Here is a 16,445-nt window from a genome sequence, read left to right as displayed (position 1 = left end):
ATCTGGCCAGGATACATAATCTTAGTCCATACTTGTGCAATTATAACTGCATCCAACTTTACAAGCAGTACATTCACAACACTGCCATTATTACTTCTTGCTATTCAGATTCACCATTATTAAATACAAACAACAACAACCAACATAACAGTATCACAAGTGGATGGATCTTTTTAATACACAAGAAATGTTTTGGATCATTAAGAGGAAAGAATTGGTATGCATTTCGTCAACTGCTGGACCATAAAAATAATCATTGAAAAATAAAAATTCCCTCTGGCTGACAACATGCCACCGCAGAGGTGCTGTTGTTACCTGATGCCGTTGTATCGGAAAGTGTGCCAGCATCCAGTGAGGAGGAGCTCGGAGCCTGGCCAGACAGGCCAAGGCTCTGAAGGCCAAGAGCACTGCTGCTACTTCCTGAGATGATCAGAAATAAAAATCACATACTTAATCAGAAGTCAGCTCAGTATAAATAGCAAAAAAAAACAAAAACAAAAAAAACAGCTTGATTGTTCTTCAGGACAAAAATAATGATATTGACCTGACACTAAAACTAGGTTGTATGTGTGCTTGAGTGAATGTGCCTGGAGAATGTGCAAGAGGCAAGAGAATGTGCCTGGAAATAAAACTATTATTGTCCGTAATAAAAGAAGTGACAAACCTTGCTGATCCTGCTGAAGGCTGAGAGCAATTGCCAACTCAACCATAGTTTCATCGTCTGCATCAGGAGGGATGTCCAGCATGGGGGGAAAACCTTCAGCCCCAGCCAGCAGAGCTTCCAGAGGAGATGGGTTCCCATTGTTGACATTTTCTGCCGTATCCAAGACCATTGACTCCGACTGGAGGAGATACAATACAAAGCTGCTGGCTATCCGATGCTCTAACCTGCATTTTAGTGTCAACCAACATAAACAAAAACTTTGCTCACCACCATTTCAAAGTCCCCGTGGTCAACTTCGCTCTGGTCCTGACTCCCTTGTCTGCCCTCCTCTCCCCCAGTCAGCACCGAGGACTGCATTTTATCATCTGCATCATCGTCATCATCGTCATCCTTGTCTCCTGATGAAATAAGTAAAACAACCTTTATTGTAACCTTTACTGCATCTGGACTAAAGAAGTAACACTCAAAGCTAAGACAATGTTCAATATGTGTGATTGTGTCTTGTCAAGTAAAAGAAACATTTGGGAATGTGCTCCTGAATTCAACTGTGGCTTTGAATGAGGCCAACTTACCCATGGGTGTGTTGGATCGCGGGGGGGACGGAAGGGTGACATGACGCCGTTTGTTTCGTGGTCGAAGCACTCTGATGAGAGCCTGCTTGCACGCAAAGCTTACAGCTGTGTCCTGAAATATTGTTAAAAAGCAGTAGGATCAGCTGATATAAGTAGGAACACTGCATAATCTCCGGTTAGCAGAGTCCCACAACTAATCTGACAGGTCATCACTCACAATGTCAGTTGCTTAAAGGCTGATGATGGAGTTTCGAGTGATCGACAGATGGGTTCAACTTACTGGACACAGCAACATCTGCATGTAGATTTTGGAGGCGACATTAATGTAGTCCAGTTCACAGGTGCAGTATGCGTGGATGATGTCCACCAGGGCGTTAACAGTTGCCTCGACGTGAGTTAGTCCTAGACAATAGGCAAGTAGTAGACAGTGGTGTTAAAAAAAAAAAAAAGAAATCACACAATGTCTTCATAATTAGGCAGACTATTTGCATATGTAACATTTAAAATATAAATAAATTAATTACTTAATTAAAAAAAAAAGATTTTTACATACCAGGTAAGCAAGCAGGAGCAAGAAATGCATTCTTTGGTTTTAATGCGTGGAGCTTCCAGAAGTTATTAATGAGCTGTGTGATGAAACCACAGCTTTCACCATCCACAAGTTTTTGCCCATCATCGGTTATATCTGTATGGAGAAAAAAAGAACATGAATAAAGACATGCTAAAAAAATGATACAGCAAGGAAATTACGTTACATAATTTGATGCAATGTCCAAGATATTCATTTGGCCCTTACCAGAGTCATGGTGTGACGACTTTGTTTCTGTGAAATGCACCAAGTTGTTGGGTCTCATAATTGCAATGGAGCGGGCCGTGATCACAAGCCTCTGGAAGACATCAGGGTCGAGCTCCCTGCCTTCACGGCTGCAGCCGTTCAGACACTGCACTGCATTACTCAGCAAGGACTGGTCCTGGTGGAAAGAGGATAGGAAGTGACACCTCAGCTATTTGAAAGCTGATTTTACCCATTGTTTCTTTTCCCTTTTTCAATCACTCTGGCTGTCAAAACTGCTAAAATTACTATTGCAATGCCAGATATTTTTAGGCAGCATATTGCATTACTTCGGCTATGTAAAAATTCACTTTCCAGAGAGACTACCGTTTTACCTTGTGGTTGTGGTAGGCTGTGCGACTGGTGTGCAAGCTTGCGAGAAGTCCCTTGGTTTGGTGCTGCACACCTGCAGGGGTTGGCATGGACAGCAGGAGGGTGGCCAACTCCAGAGCTGCAGCCTTATTCTTTTCCTGTTCAGATATACAGATAAGCAGTCAAGATTGCTCACAGAAAACGTGCTCAATATATATATATATATTTTTTTTTGGAAAGAAAACCATATAACATGTATACCCTTTCATTAGAAGAACCAACTGCAAAACAGCTTTCCAGAACCTCGAGGGAGCTGACAACCAACCTGAAATCAAAGAAGCCCATCAATAAATCAATACACCTCCAGGTAAAAGTAACTTCACAATGCAGCCAAACAAACAGATTTAATTTCAACTGGGTGCAATCAGTGCTGCTTTAAATGTGAGTATATTGAATGCAAGGAAATATGTTAAACTAGCAAAAGCATACATGTGTGGTAATAATGTATGGCATGTTCACAGTCTCAAGTATGGACACACAAAGCAACATGCATGCACAAAACCATACAAACAAGCAGAGAAAGGGCAGTTACTAACCGGTCCAAGGTTGATAAGGACTCAGTTTCACAACTTTTTTTAGCAGTTTTTTTGGGAGCAAAAGAAAAAGAACAAAAACAAAGAGTGAGGATCACAGAAAGAAACAAGTGAAATTAAATGATTCAGTTGAACATAAGAGAAGCATGCAAGAAACAAAAAGATGACATCTCAATAGCCATGCAATATATACACTCAAGGCAACCTAAGCCTCAAATGTTACACGTTCAGACTCAGTCTCAACAACTCCTGCTACGCAGATGGACACATGAAGGGTTAAAAAACGCAAGAAGTGTGTGAGATGGATAAAACCTTGCACACTGATAGCACGTCTTGTTAACATGTGAGATAAGAGGAAAAATGGCTCGGATCATTCGTTCCACACCAATTAGTATTAAATAAAAAATAAATAAATAAATAAATAAATAGAAGAACTCAAGTTAAGACAGTGCTCAAAGACTGCAGAACCATCTGATCAAATCATGTGTGATTACATGAAGGCTTTAAAGAGGCCAAAGACCTGTGTGAGTGTGTGTGTATGTGTGAAGCTTATACCTCTCTAGTACACTGCCACCAGTGGTGGTTGGGATGGCTGTCTCTCCATCAGAGGTACCGTTGCCTTGGTTGAGGTTGGGACTGCAAACGTTGTTTACGGAGGCAGAGGAAAAGTCCTCTGGTGGATCTTCCGGCCAGCCAAACTGCTCCTTGGTTTTGCCGTAGATCTTGATTGAATCAAGCATGGTGACACCAGCTGGGTCGACGGAGGCTCCAACTTTATGGCAAAAAAAAACAAACAGAACAATGCATCACAAAGCAGGTTCCTAAAGCAGCTGCAGATCGGATGCAATCCATGCCAGCGCTCTTACTGAAGATGGACAGTTTCTTGTCGGCCTGCAGGGCCTCTTCTCTGGTGAAGGGAAAGTCGAACCAGCGTGCTCTCGTCAGGTTTATCTGCATGGTGCGGCCAAACACCTCCACGTACGAAGGAGCCCTCTCGATGGCCTGCGTGCCCACCTGCACACGCATGCCCGTCATCACCATCGAGCTGTTGTTGTTGACTGCTTCCACGGTGAAGCCGCCGGGCTGCGATGGAAGGAACCAGGTTTGTGTGAGGCAAACTCACGCATTGACAAGAGGTATCTTTGTATATTGCTTCTTGCATAGGCTTCGATTAATTATGTTTAAGAGCTGGAGGGTCCCTACCTTTGTGTTGGCCACGTACATCCCAGTGGAATTAAGTCTGTGCTTAATTTGTTGTCCGTTGTAGACCTGCAGCAAGTCATTGCCTCCAAACTCTACTTCTGTCAACTGCTGGTTGTGTTCAAAGAAGTCCACTGGAAATGTCACCTGACTGGAGGTCCGGGTAGCTGTGGGGGTAGGGAGAGGGATAAATAAAAATCCATCAGTTAATATGAAATAATTAACAGTCACACGATCTTGACCTTAAACTACTACTAACTAACAAACTAAATAAATAAATAAATAAAAATTGTCAAGAGCATTATTCACAGTTCTTCACAGTAAAGGGATCATTATGCCAGAATGGCAACTCACTTGTAGCCGTAGCTTTGCGCTTGCGAACTGGCTTCAGGATACTGATGCCGCAGCTGGGCTGCAGTGACGGTTGCAGCCAGTAGGAGGTGTTGTCCACATTGGCCATGTAGATGCGCAGGCTTCCGTCCTCACACAGAAGAATCATAGTAGTACGCTGCTGCTCATTACTGGCTGTGTGTCGGATAGCCACCATATCTTGAATCTACAGAAAACAAAATAGATTTTAACTTTAAAAAACAGAAACATTGTTCGCATAATGGAATGTGTTATATTCCAAGTTTATTAACATCATAACCAGGAGACTGGTACTAAACTTCTCATTTGTAGATTCTTTAACAACTTTTATTTCACTCGTGTGCATCGTTACTGTCCCAGATAAGACATCACTTGTGTTGTGACTTAGCAAATGACTCCAGTAAGTAGCCCTGACCTTTGCCTTGGCTGGCAGTGTTTTAATCTCCTGGATTAGGAAGGTGTCTGGTTTAACCATGATGACCAGCGGTATGCCAGTTGTCTGCTGCACGCAGCACACCAGGCCTGGGTGGTTCATGACTTCCGACCATTGGCACAGAGCAGGTGACATCTTACTGCTGCCGCCGTTGGAGCTGCAGGGGACAGAGCGGCACGAAGGGAATCAGTGACTTGGTCAAACACAGTTGTTACCCATTACATGCCGCACATGCGGTGGTTGTTAACCACTTAAAACATTGGGAGAGCTTACCCTTTGACGTTGATGGGAAACAGTCGCTGCACTTCAGTGGTGCTACGGCTTACTGTAGCAGCAAAGGACTTCCCTTGGCTGTAGCTGAAGAAAAGCATCTGAAGCACATGGGAGTAATAGACGGAGACGCCGCCACCGGCTACCTGCCCGTTGCTGTCCTGGAGTTGCAAAGAAAGAGCAAAACTTGAGATTTATGCCGCTTCAGGCAAGAAGAACAAAATTGTTTAACGAGGACTGAGTATGGAGTATTGATGCTTACCTTCAAGTCCTCGTGGGTTATCTCCAATACATTTGTGACATAGAAGGGGCCATGCTGGGCACTGCTGGATTCATCCATGAGTTGAGTGTACATGTAACCCGCTGAGGACATGATGGCAATGACACTCTTTCCCTCTTCATTGAAAAGGAATGTAGCGTCACGGATTTTGGAACTTGGCAGCAAGAAGTAGTACATGGGACTGAGGGCATCCACGGACAAGTCATAAATCTGTTTAAAAAAAAAAAAAAAAAGAAGACGCAGAAGCAGATAGGGATGAGTATGACAAGTTCAACAATGTTCATTTCACATACAGCAAGTAGGACAAATAATATTACAAAGTCAAAGATATTTTCATTTAATAGTAAGGAGGCCAAGTAGATTAAAAAGAGTGTTTTGTTTGAACGTGCCTTGACAAAGTCAGCAGTGATGATGGCGAGCTCGGTCTGGGAGCCTGGTAGCCAGATGGCTTTGATGATGAAGTTGCCTGTAGCCAGTTGTGGGTGTAACACCAGATGGTCCGACACAGAGCCTGTGCTGCTGAACGTTAGTACATGGCAATCCTGGAGAAGGGAAGAGTAGTCAGATATTATCGTTCTGCCATATACAACAAAAGTACTTATTGGTCAATAAAGAAGATGCTAATGTGGACAGATTATTATTATCTAGATCAGCTATATAGTGGTGAAAGCACAGCTTCTGCATTCTTATTCAACGTCCAGGATGCTGGTTGTCAGACCTTGAGGCCGCACACAGCCAGGTAGTCTTCATTGCAGGGGTTTCCAGTGAGGCTCAGAACAGTGAAAGGGACTGGAGCAGAGGCCAGTCGGGTCAGTGTCAGCTTCCTCTTGCTGGAATCGGCCTGTTTCAGCAGGGTGGAAAGCTGCAGAACGGTTATCTAGAAGGCAGAAGAGAAAAGGAGCTCAGTTAACATAAAACATTATGAACGTGCGCTGAAATAGACTAGAGGAGGCTGGAGGAGGAAACTTTGAAGAGCACCTTCCCCTTCTCGTGGCTGACTGCGAGGTGCTGGCGGCGGCCATGTGGTGACGAGAGGACGCACATGGCGACACGGCGCAACACATGCGCGCTGATGAGCTGGCGGATGGTTTGTCCCTGGTCACCGCTGTAGTTCATCCGGACATTTTCAAAAGCCCCTTCCTGAGAGCCAAGTGTGGGCACCTGTAGGGAGACATTTCATGACATATAATGTTTAATTTTAAATAACTTTTTAAGCTCTGAGTAAAGTGGGTGTTTTATTCCACACAGTCAAAGTCTTCGCACCATTAACTGGTCCGTCATTTCAACAGTTTTGTCTTGAGTGTGCAGTTCGTTGAGGGCTTGCTGGGCACGGCTGCTGCTTCCCACCGCTGACGCCTGCTGGAAGTTTGTCTGGATGGCCTCCATGAGGAACATGAGCATTTCCAGAATGACCGCTGCAGTCGACGATGCCGTCTGTCAAGAAGAGCATTTTGTGAATTCCTCACCAGTGTAAAAAGAGCAGAGCAGGAGTTTTGGTAGCAAGGAAGAAGAAGGACTGCACAACATGTGATCTCACCACTTGCACCAGCAGCTCTTCCTGGCAGCCCTCAATGTTCTTGCACACGCTGCTTTTCTTTGGTCTGTCTTCATCACCTGGCTTGCCATCACAGATGGTGACCTTGCCTTTGTCGGCGGGTGAGGCGTTCTGGTGACGGATGGCGCTGTCGGGCATCCGCAGCTCACTCTGGAAGGCGGACGACTCTTTGAGGGTGGAACCCATGCCACTGCTGGGGCTGCGCTTGACCAGGGCCTGTGGACGGCCATGGCAGAAAGAGAACAGAGTGAGAACAGCAACACTATTGGCATTTGCATGAATATTTAACGAGATATGGCAATGTGAAAAACAAAGTGTTTAGCTTTGTAATTTAATGTATACTGCTTTGACTTTTCAGCTAACAGAGGCTGTGGTGACAAAGGCTGAATATTGAATGATTTTAAAAGATATACAGTCATGATTAACAGAATATCACATAAACAGTAATACTTTGATACTTGTTGTAAGGCTCTCTAATGTAAATTAACAATCTAATATATATATTTATATGAAAGAAAAAAACATCTAAAGAGAAAAAACTAAACATCTTAACTAAAACTAGAGACAAAATGCATTTGATGGCTTGTTTTGTCGTCACATGCACTTGATAAATTCATCACATTACTTTAACTAGGAAAGCTGGCCTCTTCAGCTGCACATAGAAAACATCTTCCCTCATTCTCTGGCCACACATGTGGGCTAGCTATAATCCTGACCAAATGAAATGACGGGATGGAGGTCAATGGGTGAATGACTTGCAAGCCAAAGTTACCGCTGTCGTTCTCTTCCCATGATGACCTGAGGTATTCGGTCTCACCTGGCAGCTGCCATCCTCTTTGGCACCGCAGTCACAGAAGAAAGAGCCATATTTGGCATAGGAGATCTCATGGTCTTTGTGACAGACCTTGGCGCACACTGTACATACACCTACCCCATCTACCATCTTACAGGTGTGACAGTGGTACCTGGAGAGTGAAGGGGACACTATTTTTGTCAGTGTTCAAGAAATGTGTGAATCTAAAAACAATCTCTAAGATTATAATGAAATGGTCTATTTTTAGTTGTCCAGATTATGACTCGCTACTTTGTTACATGTTTCTAGTTTTTATCGCCATGGAATTTGAACTTACCAATGCTGGTTCATGAATTCCTTTTGAGTAATGGTGAAGGTGCAGAGTTTGTTGCAAAGAGAATCTTCATCCTATGGAACAACAAAAAGTTAATTGTGACTTGATTTTAACTTTGGTTTCAGTGAGTCACATAGACAGCTATTTCTGAACTGTGTGCTTAATATCTTATTGTTAATGTAGAGTTTAAGAGCTCTTGTATGAGACTGGCCACACATAGGTCATCTCTAGGGAGGAACTGAGGGGTGAGCTCTCACTGAATCTTCTGCCTGGGAATCGTCCTCTTCTACGGCCAGCTCTTCCACCCAGTCCGAGTCCACCTCCATGGCCTTCTCTTCACCCTCCATCAGAATGGCTGAGGAGCCTTGCCCATTGCTTTGTCTCAAGGCATTCATCACGTCGGCCAAGTAGGATATGATGTGGCATGAGCACTCAAGCATGCTGGCATGCTGAAATGGAAAGGGAATAAAAGTTTAACTTAACCACTTTAATCAATGGTTAGAGATGCACAAGCTGGGCCACACAGACTTACCTTTCCTTGAGAAAGGTTTATGCTCACTTTCTCCACCACGTTTTTCTGTGTCAAATATTTCTTACTGCAGAAACAAAGTTTGACAAATGATTAACACATGGTAAAACCTCTAGAACGTATTCTAACATGGTGAGCGGTTTGTTTCTGGTTTAAAAAATTATAATCCCAAGCATCTGGGCAAGGCAAAAAAAAAAAAAAAAAGTTCCACGCACAAATTCGGCAAGAAACGTGCATGCCTGTGAAACGGATTTCCTACCATCTTGTGAGCCAGTCAATAGCTGCCCTGTGAAGCTGCAGGTGGCCAGCTCCTTGTCCAGCGCTGGCGAGCGTGGCCATGATGACCATCAACTCGGGAAAACCCGTTCCGTCGCCATTCGCCAGCATGTCCGTCGCCATAGGGATGAGCGTGTTGAGGAGGACCGTGCACACGCCCTCGCCCACCTGGCTGTTGTCACGCACAATGTGAGTGGTGAGCAGCTGCAGAAGCTGCCGGTTCTCTTGCACCACTTCAAACTGCTCCGAGTCCTTTGGCGGAGCGGCTGTCATGCGAGTCAGCCAGGACTGCAGACGAGAGGGCTCCACACAAGCCAGCTGGGCCAAGGAGCCACACAGGCACAGCAGGCTGGGGTTTGGGCTCTTTTCAGCTGCGTATACAGAAAGCATTATTGTGAGGTTGAGGCCAAGTTGAGCTGACACTTCCTTATACTGTTTTCTTGCTTGATAAAGAATATCAATGCTGCGTTTGTAAACAGAACATCAATAAAATGTAACGCGTTCAGATGCCATAAGGATAAAACAATACATTTTAAGCAGGTTTTGATCTTTTTCAGTGTAAACGACATGATATACAACTTACTCAGCTGGAAAAGCTTTGTGAAGAATTTTAGCACTCTGTTGCAGAACTTTGCAGACAGATTTTCATTGGCTGTTGCCATCATAATCTGGACAAGCTCTCCGCTGGGAAAAACAGAGCACAAAGGTAAGTAAATGTGTCTTTTTGGGTGCATATATTAACAACAATAATTTAATCAGATCAATAGATACCCAAAGGAAAGAAACTCCTCCATTGCCTTGCGGACTTGGCTGTTCTCAAGTTGCTTTTCAAGGTACTGAAGACATTCCTCGAGCACAGATTCATCCAACCCACTATGAAAAGATTTAACAAAAAATAATAATAATCAAGAGTTGACCGTAAGACAAACGTGTCAGTCAAAATCTGGAAATCTGGGAAGGGATGCATTGAGTGGCTCTCCTGCATCCAAACTTTAAACCCACTTTCAAATGAGTCAAGTGAGTACTTTGATACGATATGAGCATTTGATTCATCATACATGGCTGACCTGTTGGGATCTGAGTGATTGGCAATGATGTTATAACAGCCTGTGACCAGTCGCTCATAGACGCGGGCGAGGAAGGCATCAGACTCTGAAGGGCCAAGGATTCTCTCGAGGGACGTGATGCTGATCTCAGCCACGCTCTCGGTGCTGCTCTCCAGGAGGAGAGGCAACAGGGTGCGCACAACCTGGGAAGGATTCAGCTCCTCTGTGCTAAAGAGACAAGCATTGTTGGTTTAGGAATAGCGGCTTATTTAGACCTCATTTCATACATTTATTCAACACTATTGGTTCTATTCTGAACAATCTTGAAAAAAATGGTAAAATGAGCACTCACACAATGAGATCACCCGAGAGACGAACCAAAGAGAGCAGGATGTGTTTCAGAGAAGAGGCCAGAGGCAGAGACTGACAACTCAATGTCCCAAGGTGAGCAGCTTGGATGGCACTGATGTAGCTCTCCGATGGAATAGTGTCATTGGCAAATGCATTTCGCTAAGTGAGGAAAAACAAGCACATAAGGGTTTTAATTTAGAAGTTCAAAGTCAGAGAAATATTGGTAAGACATTTAAAAAATAAATTTTACTTTTGAAAAAAGTAGGAAAGACTATAGTTTAGGATTGAAGTTAGGAGTTAGGATTAAGGACTACCTGCACCCCTTAACGTAATGCATTCTAATTGGACAAACTCAACCTGGACATAACCAACTTAAGAACATACCCATGATCCAATATTGGGAAATTCATTGGTGTGAATGCTGTTCCAAGTGTCACAAATCGTTTGTATAGCCGTTGGCAAGTTCTGCATGATGCTATGGCCTGCGCAATTGAAAAACAATTACATTAAAGAGGAAGTGTAAGCAAAAAAGTGTGCAAAGGGAATCCATTATTGAAAAAAACACAAGAAAAACCCTGCATAACGAACCCAGTAAATTGGCTTTGCAGCGTGTGGAGCCGATGGACAGCACTGCAGCATAACCTTGCAGCTTAGCATCTGTGAGCTTGTTCTCTCCTTCTTCTGGGATGTTCATTAGAAGGTACGACCTAGTGATGAAAAGCGTTTCATATATTTGATTAATTTTTTTTTTTTTTTTTAACTAGCTAACAAAATATCAGAACAAACTTGACCGTGCAAAATATAGCAGTATTTCTTGGAATAATAAAGTTGGTTTATATTTTGTTAACGATGCTCAAGGATGGGAAAGGGGAAAAAGATATGCATCATATTTGTATTTGTACACATAACAGTGTAGCTGTTTAAAACCATCTTCTCATTTATCAATTAAGTTACAAAGTCAACAGAAGTGCCAGTCATGCAGGTGCAGGGCTGAGGAAATACAGTGCTGACCTTGTAAATGCTGTGTAAACATCAGTGAGCTGCAGCGTGGCAGGCAGCAGGTTCTTTGTGATCTCAGATGACTTGTGTGCGTCCGTCTCAATGGCAACCTTGGACAAATGCTCATCCAGGGAAACCTGAACCTTGGAGATGACGGCGTCCAGGGTGTAAATGGCTTGCAAAGACGGTAACTGATGAAGTGGAGCGATCACATTTGGATCGACACTGGAAAAGGTCGAAATCTGCAAAAAAAAAAAAAAAAGACGTCAAGAAGTCAGGGTTACACTAAAATTATTTTTGTATGGTCATGGATGAGCAGGGTAACAATGACAGGGTTTTGAAATGCTACCTGTCTGGCGATGTACTCTTCTGCCAACTCTATATCATATTTCACAGTGCTGCACTTTGCAGCAGTCATTTCAACCAGAGCGGCCGCCTGGTCAGCTTTCAATCCCTGCTTCACCAAGTGCTCCTATCATGATATGGACAAATTAATCAAAGTTATTTGATTGAAATACATGAGTACTTGTTACTTTATATGGCTTTTTGTAACACATTTATATGTGTACTTTTTAGACTTTACAGACCTTGATCCAGTTCACATAGGTAGATACCCGGAGACGTGAGGACCACCGCAGTGTGTGCAGTATATCACTCTCACTGGGATCGCTGAAGCCACTCTTTAGCTGTTCCATGTAGGCTTTTGAGGGTGGTAAAATTCCCAGAATCCTCCACAGTATCAAGAAGTAGTACTGGAGGGAGCACGCCTCCTGCGAGAGTGAGAAACAAACACGCATCGTTACCCACTCAGGGTCCAAGCTGAAGTCAATGGCTGTTTAGTCGTTAATAATTAAATCTGAACAGCTTTAAGACAAAAAAGATACCTCTAAACATTCAGATCTGAAATTAAACATGTTATTTGTTCTCACCATAGGAGAGATGGGCTTGTTTTCTTGTCTTCTAGCAATGTCGAACTCAGAGCCTGCCGCCAGGAGCGAGATGAGCCATGCGTAGAGATCATCATATTTGACCGATCCATTGAGAAGTTTAGGAAAGACCTGCCCAGGAGAAGGTTGTTAAAGTATAATGAAGCTCTGGGTTGGAAATAATATTAAAACACATGTATGCTGAAACTAAAGTAATTACTTTGCTGTCCAGCCTGCTGATATCATCTTCAGAAGCTTCCGGGGACAAAAGACAGTAAAATTTGGGCTGGACAGTTGAATCTAGGGATAAAAGACAAGAGAAATAGTGAGACTCAGGAACCAAATTGATGTGAAAGTTACTACGATTCAATGCAAATCCTTGTCGGCAAAACATACTTGTTACTTTTGACATGGTCACTGCTTTGACCACTGTTCTTACCTGATGAACAGTGTTTAGCCCAGTTCTCCTCCACCTCCTTGAAGCCATAGTGAAGTGGGAGACCACCGCGTTTGCCGCCGTCCTGAACAGATCCAGGCTCAGAGCATGGTGGAGTGAGGAGGTTATACTGCACCTAAGAAGACATTGCACAGAGAAGATACGCATTTTGTAATTAAAGTCGATTATGATTTTATGGAAAAAAAAAACAACAAAAAAAACATTCAATTAAATTAAAATGACAGTTTAAAAATAGCTATTAACCTGCTCAAAAAGGTACAAGGGAGGTCTGGAATAGTGACGCAGCAGGTAGTCAAACACCAGACAAAGGCGGGCCAAGTTTAGAGGAACAGCCTTGAGCTGGGAGTCTCTGCTCTGTGCCACCTCGGTGATGGCCTGCGTGACCTGGGTCAGGACTGACCGTCGGCCACGCTCGGACAGATTGTGAAAGAGGAGCAACAGGAGCTGGAGGTGTTCCACGTTAAGGTCGTCTTCTCCGTGAACAGAGCTCTGGATGGTGTTTTGCTTTAGAGTTCCCAAAAATCTGTAAGGAAAAAAAAAAAAATTTGAAAAATAAAGCATTCATTGGAGAAGAAAAAAGCCAAAATCATAGCATGCAAAATTAAGAAAATATTAATTTTAGCAATTTATGTTTGCCGTATTTCTCCAAATACTATATAGAATAATGCTTTGACTGGGCGGTAATTACAATAGGATCCACTTGTCAACACTGGTTAATGTTAAAAGTCAGTTTGATTGAGAGTGAAATACCTTTCCCAGACTTTCATACACTCTGGCACATCTGGTTCTCCTTGCACGGTGGCTTTGTGCTGCCAAATGAGGAGAAGCCTGGAGAGCACCGAGAGTGACTGAGGATGAATATACAAGGGCCAAGGACCCTCTGAAAAGGGAGCAACACCCAACTGTTGAAGAAGTGTATTCTGGAAAAACAAAGGTAATTATAGGTAAATATAACAATTCAGAAATAAGAGGGCCATCACAAAAAAACAACTGATTTTTGGAGATACTTTTCCGTCTCTTACCTGCAGGGCGGGGGAGGGAAGATCTGAAGTTACCAGAGTGTGATTGAAATGGTACAGAGCTAAAGAAAACACCTCATCGGAGGAGCCTGTCAAAGACAGAAACCATCAAAAATGATATACTGATACATTTGCTTGATGAGTGGGGGACCTAACAAAAACAAAGAAATAAAAACATCAGACACTTTGCATTATAGCCATTTGTTTGTTAAGCGCACCTTTGACATCCTTGTCCACATCTTTGATGATGCTGGCAAGCGTCGCCATGTGCTGCTCTGTGAGAGACACGCTCAAGTAGTTGCGGATGAAGTTGTTCCTCGACTTCAGCATTGAGGTGGTGACAAAATTGAGAATGCTGGAGGCTAAGCTGAGAAACTGTGGGAGGGAACAAGTGAGCATGCAGAAAACCTGTTTTAGCAGACAGACAAACTGCTCAGTTAGCATAAAAACAAAATGACTGATTAAACTGAACCAGTGACTGGGAAATGAGCGTCAGTCCTCACGAGTTCTGGGTCTTTGCGGCCAGCTAAAATGTTGCCGTTCTCGCTTGGATTCTGCTTGCTGGGGCTTTTCAGTCTGGGAGAGGTCTCCAGTGGCGGGGGCGGTGGCGGTGGAGGGGGAGCAACTTTGTCTTTGGTGGGTGAGATTGTCTCTTCAAACCAAAGACCCAAGATGGGTTCGCTGTCATCGTCTAGAGGGGGAACAAAAGGGAAACTCATTCATAGGAGTCCTTTTGATTGTTGCATTGACACACAGAGGGACTCACTACATATTTGTGATGTGGTTGTGCCATTTTCAAACAGGTGCATCACTACAACACTGTGGACACGAGCAAAATGCTGGTCTGATTCACTTTTTTAACATGTCGTAACCTTCAGTGGGTGACTATCCGCTTAAAGACAACTATAGAATTTCACTGCAGACAGCATTACTGTCAATATTAATATCTGCATGAAAGATGCAAGACCTTTTATTATTCCAAACAGCCAAGCGTTAAATTAAGTGAACAACATGAAAAAGACACGAGTGGTTAACATTGTAACACCTGATACATGGTCACAGCCCAGTGACACCAGCCTGCTATCTAATTAAATAACAACACACAGCTGGTGGCTATTTACATTTTTCATCAAACTCATCCTGGGGTTCATGTCTGGTGTAAATGATGGCATTTTATTGGCCACTGCAAGGCACATTAAAAGTCAGATATGAGATGCAAAACTATCATCTGACAGACAAACAGCCATCTGCTGAGAAAATATCATCCATGGTGGAGTCAAGAATGTATCAATTAGTGTTAGTGGAGCCACAATAACAGAAGGACAACTTCTTTACTTTCATTTCTATGTTTCAAAGCTTTTGCTTTTCAATTGTAAAGTAAAGCTCCTGCTGTCAAAAAACAAATCACTCCGCTGCCAACCTGATCCAACTCAGATAAGATGATCAGGCAAATGTTTGCTGATCTAACCAAAAACTCTAGTCAATTCTGTGTTCTTCCACCAAGCCAACTCCCAAAGCTTTGTGCTGTAACATTATCCAGAACAATGCACCGCTTGCAACAAAATTACAAAGCAAAACTCGATGGGGAGGTCAGTTTCAACAGGGCCAATGCTTTGACTTTACCCTCCTGGATGGCAACCATTTGAACTCTCACACATGCGCTTGTAGGAAGTGATTAGGAGAGCTACTCTACTGCTTCATTGGCAAGTCATGACTTAATTCGGCAATATTTGGTAAAATATAAAAATCGCACCAAAATAAATCACTGGATTGATTTGAACAGGAAATTTGTGATGATTGCTCAATAATATCCATTTTAGTTGATATTCACAACTGCATGCAACATACAAAACGTCATAACTTATTCAGTGACAGCAAGACGTAGCAAGGTGTGATTGAGTTTCTAATTTTTGAGGACAATTTGAAAGTCCAATGTTCAAAAATAATACCACTGTTATGGCCTCGGGTGGAGATTACTGATGGAATGCAAGTCATGTGTTTTAAGTAATCCAAAAATCTTTTCACGTTTGTACTGAGTTGACAAACTTGGATTTAATATCACAATATTGTGAAAAGCTTGCCTCAGTAATCACCTGTAATTTAGTTAACCATTAATAAACCAATCAATGCAAAGATGCAAGCTCTAAACTGAGGTTTTAACTGCTGTAAAAAATAATTGAAAAATAAAAAGATGTCACATTTATCATACAAATATCAACACCAGTGGTATTATCATTTGAATCACATGAAACCACAGATGAAGCTCTTGAACGAAACATTAACATTTTTAACAAACGTCAATTTGCATAAACGGCAGCCAGCGTGCCGGTTTGCCCAAGTGTCTACATCTGTGGCTGTGTCATTTTCTAGGCTATTGGGGCAGCACAGCTCAGAGCCTAAATTGTGAGACAAACAATGACAAAAAAATGAATCTGGGACAGTGACGTGGAAACCAAAGTCTTTGACCTGAGGACAGAAAACTGCTGACCTGAGACACAAGCTGCACTTGTCTTCTCCTGTCTTCTCTCTGCTGAGATAGTAGAAACTGTCAACTACACTGTCATCATGTAGGTGAAGGGACAAAATTGAAATTATAACACTGTGTTCATGTGTTTATTGTTCTCACTTCTGACAT

At 42.9% G+C, this 16,445-nt stretch overlaps 1 protein-coding gene across 1 annotated transcript; it reads right to left on the bottom strand.

The window, feature by feature from the left end:
- Positions 1–238: 238 nt before the first annotated feature.
- Positions 239–16,340, bottom strand: LOC142882604 (E3 ubiquitin-protein ligase UBR4-like; the record flags this gene model as incomplete). The annotated part of the gene is made up of 45 exons (XM_076017397.1): positions 239–420; positions 665–842; positions 932–1,062; positions 1,237–1,348; positions 1,517–1,638; positions 1,790–1,921; positions 2,033–2,207; positions 2,404–2,538; positions 2,642–2,705; positions 2,977–3,009; positions 3,529–3,745; positions 3,840–4,056; positions 4,177–4,340; positions 4,528–4,729; positions 4,958–5,132; positions 5,249–5,406; positions 5,508–5,735; positions 5,915–6,067; positions 6,244–6,402; positions 6,504–6,686; positions 6,789–6,959; positions 7,063–7,296; positions 7,898–8,045; positions 8,211–8,281; positions 8,465–8,656; positions 8,740–8,803; positions 8,996–9,383; positions 9,596–9,696; positions 9,784–9,885; positions 10,080–10,286; positions 10,411–10,568; positions 10,794–10,891; positions 10,998–11,116; positions 11,421–11,650; positions 11,758–11,880; positions 11,996–12,178; positions 12,338–12,466; positions 12,555–12,634; positions 12,774–12,906; positions 13,035–13,314; positions 13,542–13,711; positions 13,814–13,899; positions 14,029–14,185; positions 14,314–14,501; positions 16,299–16,340. Coding segments are annotated over 45 exons (6,959 nt in total), but the record flags the coding sequence as incomplete, so codon positions are not given.
- Positions 16,341–16,445: the final 105 nt, after the last annotated feature.

This window comes from Nelusetta ayraudi, unplaced genomic scaffold (assembly GCF_046127955.1).
Source record: "Nelusetta ayraudi isolate G7.1 ecotype Tasmania unplaced genomic scaffold, CSIRO-AGI_Nayr_v1 ptg000352l, whole genome shotgun sequence".
NCBI classification, from domain to species: Eukaryota; Metazoa; Chordata; class Actinopteri; order Tetraodontiformes; family Monacanthidae; genus Nelusetta; species Nelusetta ayraudi.
Note: the sequence above shows the minus strand (reverse complement) of the source record. Positions and strands in the feature narration are given on the sequence as shown.